The 18,165-nt window shown below is 35.5% G+C and overlaps 1 protein-coding gene across 2 annotated transcripts in view; it reads right to left on the reverse strand.

Moving 5' to 3' along the window:
• Nucleotides 1–1,511: 1,511 nt before the first annotated feature.
• The window catches only part of LOC141812552 (TOM1-like protein 4), a 49,495-nt gene continuing 32,841 nt past the window's right edge, over nt 1,512–18,165 (reverse strand). For both annotated transcript variants that reach the window (XM_074700550.1, XM_074700551.1), the window contains exons 8-10: nt 7,741–7,826; nt 7,449–7,634; nt 1,512–2,380 (exon numbers count right to left, since the gene is read on the reverse strand). In XM_074700550.1, the coding sequence (XP_074556651.1) occupies nt 1,747–2,380; nt 7,449–7,634; nt 7,741–7,826 (906 nt within the window). In that variant the 3' untranslated portion in view covers nt 1,512–1,746. The remainder of the gene's footprint in view (nt 2,381–7,448; nt 7,635–7,740; nt 7,827–18,165) is intronic.

An 18,165-nucleotide genomic window follows, 5' to 3' on the forward strand; every position in this document is an offset into this window, starting at 1 on the left:
GGACATAAAAGCCTCAAATGCAAGAAAAATGGACATAGGAAGAATGAAGGAAATGTGCGAGGAACACAAATGTGCCTCCTAGCCTAGTAAGTTTTTCTGAGTCCTTCAAGTTTGTCAATGACTTTTTGGCAAAAAGTCGTGATGGGCAAAATGCCTCAAAAGTAGGAAAATTAGTATGGAAAGAATGAGGATTCGTAAGGAATTTACAAAAGTGTATGATATTATTCAATCTGAGTTATCCATGTCTAACAATGTCTATTTGGCAAAATGATACTTATGGATATAAAGGCCTCAAAATAATGAAATTTGAGCATGAGAAGAATGAAAGCATTGCAAGAAACGAAAATGTGAAATGTTTTAATCAATCATATTCCTCCATATGCAACTGGTGTCCCTAACCACTGTGTGATGTCATTACATCGGAAAAATAGATTTATCATAAAAACCTTCCCTTTGAAGATCATCAACTGGAACTAAGATCTTGTGACATTATGTAAAAGAAACATTGCATTTATGGGGTGAGGGAACATAGCCAAAGGAAAAATTGCCTCAAAAACATTAAGAGAACAGTGAAAGGAGAGCATTTGAAAATTCAAAAGTGTTTTAGTGGCTTAGATAAATGTGTGAACAATAAACACGAGGAATATTTTCAAAAGTCAGTATGTGATTTAGTTATTTAGTTAGATGTGCAGTTTGAATATTTTTGAAACCTAAGTATGAGGTTCAATAAATTACCAAAAAATATTATCAAAATAATTTCAGTACCGGTTGCGACAAAGTAACTTCAATAATGTGAGATCAAGGTGATTCAATAATATTGAGTAAATCATCTCGAGTGTTCTTGATTCTTAACCGAACACCTCAAGGATCTTATTTCTCATCAAAACTATAATATTTCACCATGTTTAAAACTTTCCATGAATGTGAAGCAGCATTGAAAATTAAGGGGGTGTTTGGTTTTAAGTTGTATTTTTTCAACGGAAAGTTGGGGTTGAAAATATGTAAATGTATAGTTGGGGTTGAGAAAAGGTTGAGAAAATGTAAATGTAAATGGAGTGTTTGGTGAATATGAGGTTGAGTTGTATTTTGGATGCTCATTTACTTATTTACCCTTATTAAAAACTCGAAAAAATTCTTATATATTTTTACAAGGGTAGATGTGTAATTTAAACTTTCAGGTTGGTAAAAAGGATCTCCATAGGTCCTTTTTGCCAACCTCTAATTTCAAGTTACCCCAACCCCATATGTACATTTACCATCTAAATCCAAACACCCATTATTTGTCCATTGCACAAATTTCAAGACTTCAATGGAACATTTACATATGGAGAACCTAAAACCAAACACCCCCTAAATCAACAATAGTATTAACTAGTTTGATGGAGAATCTCTTGGCAACTTGCCCAGGAAAAAGCTCACAAAGGTTTTACTACTACAAAATGCATCGGCACTTCATCAAAGGGATCATTAAGATCTTGTCTTTTGCACACCATGACAAGTCACAAACAAAATGGCATAACTCAACAATGTACAAAGGATCATTTCTTTTTTACATACAAGTGACCTAAGGTGGAGCAGGATGCACCTGCCAATGGTCTTCTCAGAATATCATATACACCAGAGTAACCAACTTGAAAATAATCAAACCCCCCAAGCATCCCCTTTTATTCCACAAGTTGGCTCAACTAACCTGATAACCAAACCATTAACATAGAAAAGTACATGGGGCATGGTCAAGCACATTACTCAGCGAGTTCTGCGACTGGTGGGTGGCTTTAATGACAAAGAGGATTTTGACTTGGCAAAATGATCCAAGTCTTTGAAGATTGCATCCTCAGGATGCTTGAATTCTTTTGCTGGTGGTGATGAGTCCACTCCTCCCAAATGTTGTTGATGGAGCGGACCTAGGCGAGTATTTCCTTGATGAGAAGAGCTCTTAGCTTGAGAAAGTGATCCATCATGAACTGTGTCCCCACCCAATAGGGCATTCTTCTGTTGCTCAAAGAATTGCTGCCTTTGGCCATATTTTGAAGGGGGAGGTGGAAGTAAAGCAGTAGTCAGGGTCTCCTGTTGCAACTTTGGAAGTGTCTCCACACTGGATTTTGTTGCTTGAATGGGCTCATCATACCTAGATGGACCATCTGACTCCAACATTGAGGCTGTATCGGAAGCTAGCAGAGAATGAGATATAATAGGTGGCAAAGGTGGGTCAGGATGAGCAGTCACTGGTGGTGCTGATTGGGAAACATCATCATTGAGATGGTCAATTGAGTCTGCTTCTCCGCTGACTGGCTCTGAGGGTTGGGAAGGAGGTTTTAGGGTGATTGGATTTACAACACTCGAGTTCTTGCTCTGCCATACTGCACTATCCCTGGAAGTCCTGGAGCAATTTCCAAATGTTTTTCAATTGTTAGGTATGTCTATCCAAGAAAAAATGTTGCTATTAAGTAGCTAGAGCTCATGATTGATCAGAGGGCATAGATAACCCGTGTATGCTAATAAAATAATTTATAATTTCAACTGAATTGAATTTTGGCTTTGGATAAAGAAACAATGCTAGACAGATCTTAGATATGTAATGACACAATGATTTCTATGCAATCCAGCAAGGCCTTGAGAAATAATGCAAAATCGATTGAAATACTGAATGTCAGTACATGGACAAGCTGAATTCTAAGAAACAAAAAAAAAAATCCATCTGCTTGAGAAGGTATCATTATAGCACAAAGTAAATAATAATAATAATAATAATAATCAGAAATTAATGAAAAAAAAATAATAGAGCTGAAAAAGTTCATGAGTTCTTCACTCTTGGAATCTAATCTTAGTTGGGATACATTTGCAAGTATCTGAAATTCAAATTATGGTATTTCAGAATTGTAGGAACATAAAGAAGCAATTCAATAATTCACGATTCAGTTAGACTTTCATCACTACTAGGAGAGTCCATAGTATTCTGGATTATGGATATTATCAATGGATTAAGAAGGATATTATAGCACCAGAATCTCAAACAAAGAAAGTGGAACAATAAGGTTAATTATATCTACTCTATGATAAATTTCTTTTATCATTTCACTAAATTTGGCTATCCGAGAAAATTTAACTCATCGCCCCGCAACTCGATCCAAATATCAGTCTAATGAGCAGGAAAACTCAACAGCAAAGTTTTTTCATTGATCTCCTTTCAGAAATAATGAAATTAGATACAACTACTCTTATCACTAATAGTTCCTAATGTATTTTATGGAATGCGTGTTATGCATAGATGGATTATAATCTCATGCTGACCAAAGCTCCCTCATCTCTCTACTGGAGTATGTCAAAACTTCACTATTCATGCACGTGTATCGGTAAGAGAAAAATACTTTCATCAAACTCTCAACCACCAATAGAGTTTGCACACAAATCCTCCAACAATAGAGCATGACCCACCTGACACATTATTTGTGAAACTAGGGGTATCTCCATTAAAACACAGCCAATTGTGAATTCTATTTCTTTTGCACTTTTAAGATTTTTTCACTAATTTGTCTTGTCTATGCCCTGCAAGGGAATTCTTCTCATAATGCACCATGATGTTCCTGGTGAATCCCATTGGAAATAAGCCATGAATGAGATATTTGTTATTCTTTCACATGGAACACAGAGGCCTGTTTCTCTACAACATGGCGTTCAACCTTTCTTTTCATGAATACACTGAGATTTGTATATAGAACTGAGATATTTTACCAATTGCTTATCTCAATTCACTTTTCTTTTCTTCGGTTGTTTATTAGAATTTGCAAATATTTTAGATGAATATCAAAAATTTCTTTCTACATGATGATCTTTCTTTGGAGGTCTATATAAAGCATCCTCCAAGTTATGTTGCTCTAGGGAGATTAAATTCTGTAAAGAAAACAAGGATCTGTTGATGACCAAATTGTACATAGAATAAAGCTCAGTTGTAAAATATATTACAAGAGAGCTCAATTGTACAATATATTAATTTGAGGGGAGAAGGGCTTGCGGCTATGGCTCTTGTGAAGACACTAGCAGTGGATTCAGAGGGGCTACACCAAACGAGAGAAAGAGGCGGGGTGATGAACAGTAGGAGAAAAAAAGGAACAACAATTATGTGGAGAGGGAACCAAACATGGTGAACACTAACAATGGATGGAGATGGTGGTGGAAGAAAAGAAAGAGTGAGGGTAGGGAAAAACAATAACCGGGAAGATGGATAAGAAAGTAATAAACACCGAATTAGAAATTCAACTTTGATACCACTTGATGTAGGACAGAGAAAAAGAAATTCTCACCCAGAAAAAAGGAATATGTTTTATTGATAACACAACTTATTCCTCATGCAATCATTATTCAATAAAATCTCTAATAGACTTTACCTAAATAACTAAACAAACTTCTTAAAAATTCTAACATATTATAAAAAATAATGATTTTAATTACTTGAATGAACTATTCTAAGGTTTTTTCCTTAATTGACATAAATTGTTGAGATTTCAATCCTAACATTACTCACAAAACGAAGAAATCACTCATTTAGTTCATGCGGTTCTTGCAAAGTTATTCGCAAGCTGAATCCTCTCATGAAGTTGTTGCAAGTTATGTGATTGTTGCAACACTTGTAAAGCTATATTGAGTCATCAAGGTGCTTGAAGAAGCTTCTTTGTTGGAAGATTCATGAGTTGCACAGAGCTATTCTGAGTTATTTTGAGTTGTTGCAAAGAATTAGTAATGTTCTCACTCGTAAAATACTTCAAATGTATTACTCCTATAGTCTTTTGCCACTTAATTCATATAAGACTACTGGATGATAAATTGAATTATACTTTTAAAGAAAAAAGTTAAAGAATCAAACATTACTTGAATTCATCTTGATTTATGTCACGCGTCAATGTGGTATAACATTGTCACAATCAGCATGAATGGCACAAGACAAATTCCTTGTACCAATCAGTATTGAATTTTGGTAATTTACCAAAGTAATAAATTACAACTGTGTTGCCCAATATAGCACGAGATTTTGACATAAATTAAACTATCTTACAACCACTAATCCCAATATTCATTCATTGTTAGTATAATTAGTCAATTCCTTCAAGCTCTATGTCATAACTATTGAGATAAAGCCTTAAGGATTCATTGATTTCTTAAGAATGCTCCACGAAAGGTTTCTTATACCATAGCCATGGTCATATGTGCAGATTGAGAAGATATCAAATAGGAAATCCATATAAAAATATTATATTCTTAGATGAAGTCTAAATGGGTCGAGAGTGATCGGATATTTGGCAAAAGAGGAAAGCCCCACAAGTGTTTGACATTTGGGAAAGTGCAATAGACTTTGGCAATGTAGAAGTCCACAAAAAGTTGGCAAGACGAAAGTCCGACTAGTGTTGGTAGTGAAAGTCTAACTGGGTGAAAATTGACTGAATACTTACACTTAGGAAGCCTAGCAGACAATGGAGGTCTTGATAAATCACAAGAGGAAGTCCTAATAGCTAACGGTTAACTAAACGCTCTAATAGGTTAAGAAGCACTAAATGTCAAGCGAGTGATTGAAATCCAGGCAACTCATAAAGGACTCGATACTTAGCAACAATGAACATAAATGGTTTGTCTTGCATTCGTGTTTTGAGTTTGTATTTATATCCATATTCCTTTGTGCTAACTCATTGTAGACAAGAACAAAGACAAAAGTGAGTGAAAACAAGCACATATATTCACCCACATCAAGCCGCATCTGATGATCCTACAATTATTATTCCAAATATCACCTTTGCAATTAGTATTGTATGTCAATTCATTCAGAAGTCAAAAAAGTACACCATCAGACAAAAATCCTTTTACTATTTTAAGAGGTTTCTAAAGAAAGACTTGTTCTATAAGAAGATATTTAGAATATTGAAGCAATGCAGATTAAGTTGGGAATGTTATTCACAAGAGCAAGAAATGAAGTATTATATCTTACTCTAATGTTGAAGTAAAATGTAGTACACACAAGCCTGATCATATCTTTACTTAACGATCTTGGATTTGCAAGCACTGGAACAATCAATATACATTGGATTATCAAACAAACATTAAATAGCAAGTAATCTAGTGTATCATAAATGCATAAACACATCAGAATTAACTGCCATTTCATTATAAATGTTATGTGAAAGAAGATAACACACCGTAAACTTCATCTGAAAACAGTTGTAGAAATTTCTGCCAAGACATATAGTGGGACTCAGTTTACATTATTGACAAATAGAGCATGATAGATATTTGCGCTCCACGGGAGGTGGAACTGAAAACAAAGGATTTATTCACAATTTACTAATTTTGAATGCAAATATATATATATATATATATATATATATATATATATACCTGAGCAACATTTTGCTTTTGCAATATGGAGATATGTCATCTATACATTAGATGAGAGCGCTTTTATGTTAGTTGGTAAGGGATCATAGGTTAATGCTAGCCTGTGCTAGTAGGAGATATTACAACCCACATAAGGTTTCAGCTTAAATTCTTTTGCATTATAAATGTAGCAATATGATGCGCATGGAAATATAAAACCCTTTTCTAAGCTTTACAGCATCATTTACAAGCATAATATGAAAGTATCAATTTACTCAAAAGGCAAATTTATTCAAGGTGAACCACTAATATATTTATGGCTTGCAAGAGGATGAATTAAATACCACTAGTTTCTTCTTCAATAAGTAAAGACCAAGGTAGAACATGCTCAAACTCAAATTCACCTATACTGAACTCAAGTCCCACTTGAGCCTCTCCTAGTCGTATGGAGTTTACATTGGATGGCAAGTCTACGTGACAAGACTGAAGTTAAATTTTTTATGGGATCTCCCTTCGTGAGCATTTATACTTTTATTGAGAATTGACTTTAGAATGAATACATGGGTAAGCATGGTACCATTTTTGAAAAACATATTGTGAAAAACATATTGTGAAAAACATATTGTGAAAAAAAAAGAAAAAAGAATCCTGCATAAGATATTGAAAGAGCACTTGCTCAACTAACAATGATCGATGAAGTACTCCCTTTGCTGCCAGACTCCCAGTTTGGTTTATTTGGATGAATAATCTATGATGCTTGCTCATTTCATTTTGTCATGCTCTCCCTTCCCATCACCATCCTAGCTCTCCAGCTATCATTCTAGTCACGTAAATCAAGCCTTAAGATGGAATCTGCTAAAATTATCTCCATCTTTTTCTCACTTGATGATGATGGATTACTTGCAAAGAACAAAAAATAAATAAAAAACTATATAAAATCTACTTCTTTTACAAATTACAATGATGCCTGTCCTTCCATGACCACATTGCATCAATGTGTGATAGCTATACTTCTTTACAAATTTATTTAAGACTTCATTCAGAAAGGTGGGCATAAGAAAGGGATAGAGAACTTCATATTCCAGTACCTGAGAGACAGCTGAGAGAAATCATCCTCAAGCTCCTCATCCTCATGGTTCACATCAACAATAGGTGCCACCACAGCCATTGGTACACCACTAAGAGCAGAACCCTTCAAGATATCATTATATCTTTGAAGTACAAGCTGAAGTTCATCATTCAGTGTCAGACCCTGATGAAGAAGCTCTTCATCTCTGGAACATACAAAAGTCCAACTCTTTATACTTTTAAAGTATTAAGTGTAAAAGATCTCAACTCGTTATCTCAAGAGTAAGAATAGAAAAAGTTTTGGGAGTATACCCTGTATTATTCACAAGAATCATTAAACGCTTTTGATAAGAATGGCATTGCTCAACAAGGTCGACTATTACTTCTTGCTTTAACTCCTGTCATATGCAGAATGATTAATTGTGTCATAGTAAAAACGTAAAAAAAAAAAAAAAATGCATTGTCCAGTGATCCTGACTTCTGTGAAATTTCTTGTAAAGCTAGACACAAAATTATAACAAGGAAAGCAACCATGTTTAAGCTATGATATTTGTAGTGTAGACCTTATCTAGACAATCATATGCCATGAGAATCAGGAAAGCTGTGCATATATGGCAGTTTAAGAGCAAAGAGATGGACATAACAAGAGTAAGAAAATTGAAATACATAAGGAGAAAATGGAGCCCATTTCATCATGCCCACCCACTTCGACCAACCCATTTAGCCTATATAACAACCTGGTCAGTCATCGTATGCCGAACCCTTCAATCCCTAGTGTGTCTAACCCACCTGGTGTTCGTGCTGCGAACATCACAGTGAACCCAGTTTTTTAATGTATGATTAAGTGTAAAATTAGATTATTGTGAACTAATAATTTTATGTCAAGAAAAGCATGTTACTTAACAGATGGAAGTCCTAATTGGGAATCAGGCAAATTGACTAAATCCTAGTAAATCTAGGCAAGTGAAAAGTCCTGATTAAGAACCAACCAATTGGAAGTCTTGGTTGGGAACCAAATAGAAAAGTCCTAATTGGGAACTAGGCAGAATAAATCCAAGCGTGCCTCGAGAGTTGTAGCTTAGGAGACAAATCCAAGCGGAGGTAGTTGGGAGTTGTGGTTTGGCAAACAAGTCCAAGTGAAGACAGCTAAGAGTTGTGGCTTGGCACATTACACTAGATGGGTCAGCTGAAAGATGAACATCTAACTAAGGTACGCACGAGTAAAGCTAAAATCAATATCATACTGACTACATGTATCAAGTATAGGGAAGTAAAGTTCGATGATTCTAGACGACCGAGAGGAAGCCTAGGCGACTGACTGGAGGCAACCTTTGACCGTTGGAGTCGAGGTCTCGCATACGACTGGAGCGAGGGGCAAGCGACTGCAGCGTCCAGACGGCCGTAGATGCTTCCAGGCGACCAGTATAAATGGAATCATGCGATACGGGAAAGACAAGTCAAAGAAGGAAGTTGATCTAACTCCACACGACCAAGGGATCTCGATCGACCGAGATTGCAGATAACATTTATTACTCAATAAACGTTGCAACCAAGTCAGCAGACTTCCGAGCGACCGAAGATGGTTCAGTCAACCAAAAGGTGCCACGTCTGCGAGACCTCAACGTGCTCGTGCTCATACACATTTAGTGCTCTTCGGACGCTACTTTATCCACGTGCTACAATATTACGCTTCACTTTCCAAATATGACAACTCGGCATAACACTATCATTATATTGTTGTCATACATTATTATATTCTTATATGCTTTATTTTTAGATTCTTTTTAAAGTTTCTCCACCTCTAGAATCTTTCTAAAAAGGAATTAATCGTAATAAGAATCAATTTATTTATGATGCGCGTCCTTACAATTTATAATATAGAAATTTTGCATGCTTAACTTAGAAAATATTATTATCAAGTTAGTAATATACGTGTTTTAATTGTTTATCCTTTTTTCTGTTGCATTACTCTATCTGTTTAGAGTTATTCTTTGTCCTTTAAAACTCATAACGCTATTCACCCCCTCCCTCTTAGCATCGAATTCAATCCTACAAATTAGTATCAAAGCAGGTTGAGTTGATAGTACACTAGGAATGCTCGGTTGGGTGCATGTCAAGGAAGAGTAAGAAGTACCCTATCTGGTGCATCTAGTGAACTAGCTGAAGGTTACTCATCTCGTTCTAAATCGATTAGACCAAAGGATTATACTAAAGCTAGTCAAATTCAAAATTCTTACTTTAACTTTGTCTTAGAAAGTGATTGTTGCTCTGATATCTAAGAAGGTCTCTATGTCTCACCACCGCTTGAAAGCTAAGTTAGGAATTTTTTATTTAATTAGCCCAAAGCAAAACCTAAATCTAACTTAGGACGAATTTTGCGTTCTAGATTGGAACCAACTCAACCTAAGGACCTACCAACTCTAACTCAACCAAAACCAATTTACAACCCTAAGCAAAATGATCTTGCAAGAAGGTTTTAACACATCTCGTCCTTCACTATTCAATGGCAATAACTTTGTATATTGAAAAGGAAGGATAGAATATTATCTCATGAATGAGATAAAAATTAGATGATCATTAAGGTAGGGTTTGAACTACCTAGACATCCAAATTGCAAGCTGGCCGACTTTAGTCATCGGACAAGTGACACCAAAAAGAAAGCTCAAGCCAATGCTCGAGCCACAACTACACTCCAATGTTGTTTAACTCAGGAACAACTGAGTAAAGTCAGCCCCTTTAATAATGCTAAGGAGTTGTAGGAGAAGTTCATTGAGCTTCATTAAGGCTCAGCTGACTCACGAATCACCAACGACTTATTACTAAGTCAACTTCAAAATATCCAAATGAAGGATGACGAATCCATTAGTCAACTACATAGCCGATTCAAGGAAATCTTGAATGACATTAATGCCTTAGGTGAACAAGTCGATAACCGTGACTTGATTATATACGCCCTAAAAGCCTTCCCGAGAACAACCCTATGGACAACAATGATAGATGCCTACAAAGTGTCCAAAGACTTGTCCATAATAAAATTAGATGAATTTTAATGTGATTTTGAACTACATAAATAGACGAATCTAGACCAAAAGGAAAAAAGGGACCTAAGCTTAAGTCAAAACTCAAACCTAAGGAAGAAATCAAAACTAAATCCGAATCCGAATTCGGATCATCGACTAATGAAGATGAGTTACCTTCAGAAGTCGTAAATGGTCAAACGGATGATTCGACGAAAGAGATTCTCCAATGCAACAAAAAAGGACACTTCAAAATAGATTATCCACTTCTAAATGATAATGAGAAGGATAACAAAAATAGAAAGAAAAAGAAAAAAACACCCAAGGCAACTTGGGATGAGTCCTCCAAATCTGAGTTAAACTCATATCAAGTTAACCTACTAGCCTTAGTAGTCACTCAAGAGACATACAAATCTGAATCCAACTCTGATCTTGAATCAGCCTCTGAGTCTAATCAAAATAGTGACTCAGATGAGTCGACCAGTAAGGAAACAAACTCAATTATTGAAAAACTTTATCTCACTGTATCATACTTAACTAGAATTTTAACTAAATACAAGTCGCAAGTAAAATTTTTACTTAAGGAAGTCAAAGACCTTAAGGAAAAGACTACTTCTAACTCATCAACTGAAGTTAGTCAAGTTGGAACCTCAACTCAAGTCTTAAAACTTGAACAAGAGAATTCTAACTTAAAGAACCAAGTTAGTAAGCTTGAGTCAGCACTAAGTAAGTTCACATCTAGACCCAAATATTGAAATATGATGCTTAAAACCAAACGAGCTGCTTACAACAAGACTAAACTTGAATATAACTCAAATCAAAATCATGTCTTTTACTTATTCTTAGTTAACCGAAATGTTAAAAGTAAGATGGTCTGGGTTTTAAAGTCATACCTAGTCAACCAAGTGGGAAATCAAAATTTTTGAGTGCCTAAATAACATATTCACATAATTAACACTAATGTTTGCAATTTTAACCCAAATAGTAAACTAAAATGTGTTAGATCTCCCAAGTAGGGGGAGCTAATTTTTTTTAGTTATTAGACTAGGAACGATTTCAAAAAATTTTAATATCTTTGAAAAATATTTATTGTATACTTAGTCTAGGTATCAACTTTAGAATACATGCACCTATAGATCTACATAGTCAGCATCTCACAAAGCACTTTAGGCATAATGTGTTTGTGTATTGAGAAATATATAAAAGTATGAGATGCATACGATTAGAGCCTGGACTCCAGATGTTTATGTCAGTGCATCAATATGAATCTGGGCTAACAACATAAATACTGATCAAGTTAAGCAATCTCCAGGTTGACAGCAAGGATTCTATCTTTTTGTTAGATAGTCTAAAACAAAGTTGAACATATTAAAAAGGTTTTCAAGATATTTTTTGTTTATAAAAACTATTTTTAATATATATTTCATTGAAGCATTTTTAACTTCCAATTTGAATGTAATCCAGGCAACCGGATTCAAACCGTAATGGAGTAAATTGATTTGACCGGGATAGGGCAAACGATAGATCTCAGTCGACTGGGGTCCTCCTCGATTGTCCGCAACCCAACCATCAAAATTAAATGGCAGTTACTCCAGCCGTAAAAAGTAGGTACCCAAGCAACTGGGAACCATCCAATCACCTACATGACCTCGAACAGGTGCCTCAAAATCAGACCCTCCCGGGCGACTAGGAACCTTCCCAGTCGACCGATAACTCTTTATATAGGTGATCGCGAGCAGCCGCTGAAACTCAAGACTTAAAACTCTTTTTCTCTTCAAATTATCATTTTAAGCTGATTTCGAATCTAGTTTTGTCCCACGGTTCGATTTCGAAGCCTTTTTCTCACGAAATAATGTCTAGGTAAGGGTTCGAATCTGATCTTGTCAAGTTATTTCTATTATGATTGAATAATCTTGAAAATTTTCTTATCATTTTGTTAGATAAAAACGTAAAGTGACTGAGGCTAGTGACTCCTGACGTCCATTTAGGGATACCAGGTTTCCATTCAAGGATTGTAGAACTAGATTTTTTTAATTTACCTATGTTTCTATGCCATTTAGATATTTGAGTAGGAATTTTTCATTGACCATTACCTAGACATCAAAGAAATTGTAGCTTACTATGGTCTTTCCACTCTTGTTTATTGCGACCAAGCAGTAAACATTGATCTTTATACCCAATTCTATAACAACCTAGTATGGGTTAATGATTTTGCCTATTCATCTAGAGTCGGAAGTGTGGATATCCTATTCACACCTACCTTGATTAGGGGAAAAGCTGGAATTGAGTCCCTTAAACTCAACATTTTATTGCTTTTCCTTCACCTCTCTACCTTTTGCTAATCCTCACTCCACTCTCACATTGGACCACATCTACGCATACTTCTTTGATGGTGAACGGGTTCCTATCGTCACCAACTTCAATGTGGTCCAACTTAGAGCTGCAGACTTGCTCTGTTAAGGTCTTGGTATCCTGTATCTTACCAATTAACACTAGAGACCTAGCCTCCATTCGTCCATTTCATTCTTTCTTCTCTACGCGACATAGGTTTGACCTTAAATTTATTCTACAGATTTATAGATCTTCAGATCCATTATTTATTACTCATCCATCGCTGCGAGCCATTGGATCTGCATGTCCTATTGTCACATCATGACTTTCATCTTCTTGACCCTAGGGATTGACATTACTCGGGATAACGTCAAAGCTCTATCTGAGTTTGACATCAAGGGGTTAGGCAATTTAGTTTACCCAAGATAAAAGTTGTGGATGGTACTCTAGTTTGGAAGCAGGGGGGCACCAACATCAGAGCCGCTACTTCAGACACCAGATATTGATAAGATTATAGTTGAGTTCGCCAGAGATGAGATACCAACACCTCCAGCAGCTCCAGCGTCTCCACCTATCTGGACTTTAGAGGACTAAGTGATCCAACTTGAGGATACTGTCACTCAAGGATTTCAGCATGTGGACGCCCAACTACAGGAGTTGATGGATATGTTTCAAGCTCAATACATAAATATTCCTCCTTCTGACTAGATCTATGGATGTATTTGCTTCTAGACTTGTTGACTTCTTCGGCTTGTAGTGTTGCCTTATTTTAACTTATATGTTTTTGACTGATGTTTGATGTTTGACTTAGTGGTTGATTTATTTTGATCTTATTTAGTTGATTTATGCTTATTTGACTTAGTTTATATTTAGTTATCTTCAATCTGCTATACATGCCTATTTTTCTTATTGAAAAGCATTCTCTCCATATTAAATTTTTGATGTATGAAAAAGAGGAAAAGAAAATTAGGGAAAGTTAAAAGTTTTGTTTAAGTTTTAATTTTTCCTTTTAAGAATTGAGAGCTGTGATTAAGGGGAAGATTCTGAAATTCTGGTATTCTTGTATCATTGTACTTAGTGTTATCTTTTATCATACATTGAATATCATGCTCTATTACTGTTTCATAATTGTTGTTTTATAACTAACTTTAACTTAATTTTCATACGATCAAAAAGGGAGAGATTCTAAAATATCATGATATTTTTCTTGTATCACTGGGAGCACCACAGTAAACCCAGTGTTTTGATGTATGACTAAGTGTAAAATTAGGTTGTTGTAAACCAATGATTTTATATCAAGTAAAGCAAATTACTTGACAAATGAAAGTTCTGGTTGGGAATCAGGCAAATTGGTTATGTCCTAGTGAATTTAGGCAAGTGAAAAGTCCTAGTTGGGAACCAGGCAGTTAAAAGTCTTGGTTGGGAACCAAATAGAAAAGTCCTAATTGGTAACTAGACAGAACAAGTCCAAGTAGAAGCAGCTGGGAGTTGTGGCTTAGCAGAACAAGTCCAAGTGGAGGCAATTGAGAGTTGTGACTTCGCAGAACAAGTCTAAGTAGAGGCAACTGGGAGCTATGGCTCGGCAAACAAGTTCAAGTGAAGGTAGCTGGGAGTTGTGGCTTAGCAAACCACATTAGATGGGTCTGCTGAGAGCTGAACATCTAGCCAAAATACGCGTGAGTAAAGCTAAAATCAATATTATATTAACTACGCATATCATGTGTAGGGAAGCAAAGTTCAATAGTTCCAAGCGATCGGGAGGGAGCCCAGACCACTGGCCGGAGATAACCTTCGACCGTTGGAGTCAAGGTCTTGCAAGTGACTAGAGCGAGGGGCAGGCAACCGCAACGTCCAAGCAACCATAGATGCTTCCAGACGACCGGTATAAATAGAATCCTATGATACGAGAAAGTCAAGTCAAAGAACGAAGTTGACCTAGCTCCACGTGACCGGGAGGATCTCAGTCGACCGAGATCGCGGATAACATTTATTAATGAATAAACATTGTAGCCATGTCAACAGACTTCCTGGCGATCAAGGATGGTCCAATTGACCGGGAGGTACCACGTCAGCATCCAAAGAAGACCTATAAAAGGAGCCACGAGATAGAGCTTTCAAACATCTCATTCTCAATCATTCTCAACGTGTTCGTGCTTACATTCAGTGCTCTTCGGACGCTACTTCAACCACGTGCTGCAACATTGCGCTTCACTTTTTAAATACGACAACTCAAGCGTAACACTATCATTACATTGTTGTCATACATTATTATAGTCTTGTGTGCTTTATTTTTAGATTCTTTTTAAGATTTCTCCACCTCTAAAATCTTTTTAGAAATGAATTAATTGTAATAAGAATCAATTTGTTTATTCCGCATCCTTACAATTTATGCTATAGAAATATTGCATGCTTAACTTAGAAAATATTATTAAGTTAATCATATACTTGCTTTAATTATTTATTCTTTTTTCTGCTACATTACTCTATCTATATTGTTTAGAGTTATTTTTCGTCCTTTAAAGCTTGTAAAACTCGTAACGTTATTCTCCCCCCTCTAGTGTCAAGTTCAATTCTACACCTTGTTCTTCATACTCATCTAGCTTACTTGTTTCCACTCGAGAAACTAGATTTGACCAACTTTCCTAAGTTGTCCCACCCAACTTATTTGATCCATCCTTATTTGTGTCCATGTTATATTTGAAATGATACATAACATTATATTTAGCAGAGGTTGAATGTAGCATTCTACCATTTAAACTATAGAATAGTTATGGAATGAGTGGAATGGAAGGGAACATTACTAGAAATCATTCCACTACAAATTGTTCATCAAAATATGAATTAAATGGAATGGGATGCCTACCAAACATATCCTAAGTGCCTTGGCACTTTAAAATGGATTGAACTCTCTCTTGAGCTTTAACAAGAACCACAAAACCTTTAATTGACAAACTACAACATTAATCTTGAGTGGAAGTTGTGTCAAAAAATTAACTAAATATTTTAATTTTTGACATTATATATATATATATATAAAATAATGAGATATTGTCATGGGAACAAAGATGAATCACATAGCTAAGAGGAAGGAAGGGAAGGAGGGAGTGAAACGGCCCCATGAAGGTCTAGTAAAGATAAGGACTCACACTATGGAGATTTCAAGCTTGTTGATTCATTTTCCATTATTAAACTAACCAAATATGGCATCTATTATGATGATTCCTATTATCATTTTTGAATTGATCACATTAATTTCTGACACTACCATAACCATTTCAAAATTCAACCTTGATCCAACCATTCAAATAATCAAAAAGAAATAGCAAAGACTCGCATGAAGCTTTTAAGAGAATCATTTTACTTAATCATGATACAGATTTTCAACTTTGCAGAGTCAAATTTCATGAAGGGTTAGTTAATTAGTTTATCTTGAACACACAGCCTTTTTTCATATGTATCCAAATGCTAAACTTGCTTTCAATTGAAACATGAAGTTTCAAATGTTTGCCTATAAAACAATTGTTCTTTGCCCCCATGAAATCTCTTGTATGGTTTCATCATGTGGATTAAAACATTGTTCTCCTTCAAATCTTTCTTCTCTCTCTTCTACTAGGTTCATCATTTTCCCCTATCAACTACCACCATTTTCAGAACTAAGTTTAGAATAATTGTCTATTTACTTCACTTGAAATCTGCATGACAAACAGGAAGTGCAACACAACTACATGGCCATGCACATCCTCTTGGCAATTGACTGGTGAAAGAGAGAGAGTTCCACAATGAGCTTTGGGTGGAGCGAGGGCTAGAAGTTGCAGGAGGCCACTGACCAGGAAGTATCAACGGCAGTGCAGAGCTTGAGATTGAAGTCCACAAATACATGAGATGCGGTGGAAGTAGTAATTTTTCAAAATAAAATTTTGAAAAAGAGTTTTCAAAATCATGGAAAATGAAGAAGATGAGAGCTCTTAAGAGATAATGGAAACTCACTTGAGTCCCACATCTAGTTTTTAGTTAGCGACAATAAAACAAAATAAAATTCATTTAAATATAGATAAGGATTTAGTAGGAGAAGCTTTACAAATTAAATGAAATTAAATATTTTAAGAATTTTTTTCAAATTATGTTTACAAGCTAAAGTGTTCAACCTACTTGTTGCTTGCGATGTTGGATTGCACATGCAGAATATGCACACACGTGATAAACTGACATGGCATACATCCCACAAGGCTCACATGGTGCAATGAGATGAAGTGCACTTTGTCAGCACACTTTGTGCTTCAAAGCATAAGCAGTTGCACTTTGTCAGCACACTTTGTGCTTCAAAGCATAAGCAGTTAAGTAGCAAATAGTGAGTCTATTCTCCCTCTCGTAGAGTAATAACCATGAACTCTTCCTCGACAACACATGTCCTAAAGGGACTAATCTTATGTCCAGGAAATTAATCCAATCCCATTTGGCAAATTAAATCTTAAAAAAAGTGACATGTTTCTAGATTGGCATTTGTTATGTCTTAATGAGCCATCATTCCTATCCACTAACAACCAATTTTCATCAATCGTAGGGCTTAAATTTTGTTGTTCAAGATGACTTGTTCGGTAATCAAGGAGATGAGAGATCTCACCCAACTCGAGAGATTCTACGACTCCAATTTCAAGTGGTGAAACATTAAGGTGGTTTATGTCCTTAACTCTCCCAAGCCTAATGAGGAGAAAACTTAAGAGTTAAGCCAAGCACAAAGCAAATGGAAGAGTTACAGCCACATCCTCAACATGATGTCACATGATTTGTTTGATATGTACACACCATCAAACAATAAAAGAACTTTTAGACGCATTGGAAGAAAAATTAATATCCGAAGATGAGCAATCTAAAAGCTCCTTGAGTTCAATAGTTAGCAATCTAGGTTGGTCCATAACGAAAACTCAATCGCTCACAATACAAATGGCCAAGTTAGAGTAATCTTAGTAATAGTATTATTTATTTAATTTTAATATCAGATTAATGTTATTAATAATATTATTTACTTATTTTCAACTTCTTTTGAATTTTGAATTTTTAGTTATCCATTTTGACCCCATCAATTCTACAATTTGATATGGCAATACCTAACTTCTTGAAATGATGTCAATGTCGACAACCTTATTAAGTGCATTTGCTAAGCTTTTTCATGGTTAATAATTGTATAATTATGGAACACAATTTTATATGTTATAAATAGTCCTCCATCATTTAAAAATATGTACTTGGATGAGTCCTTTATGGTGACTTCCATCATCAACAAACTTCCTCCTAGAGAAAAGATGCGCAAGAGAAAGATTTTTCACTGAATAGAAGTAATACCTATCTTTAGTCTACTAAGCCTAAAACCTTTAACTTTCAATATCTTCTG

The sequence above is a fragment of the Curcuma longa genome, chromosome 19 (assembly GCF_044706935.1).
Source record: "Curcuma longa cultivar G26 ecotype Majalengka, Jawa Barat chromosome 19, ITB_CL_G26_1.1, whole genome shotgun sequence".
In the NCBI taxonomy this organism is placed as follows: Eukaryota; Viridiplantae; Streptophyta; class Magnoliopsida; order Zingiberales; family Zingiberaceae; genus Curcuma; species Curcuma longa.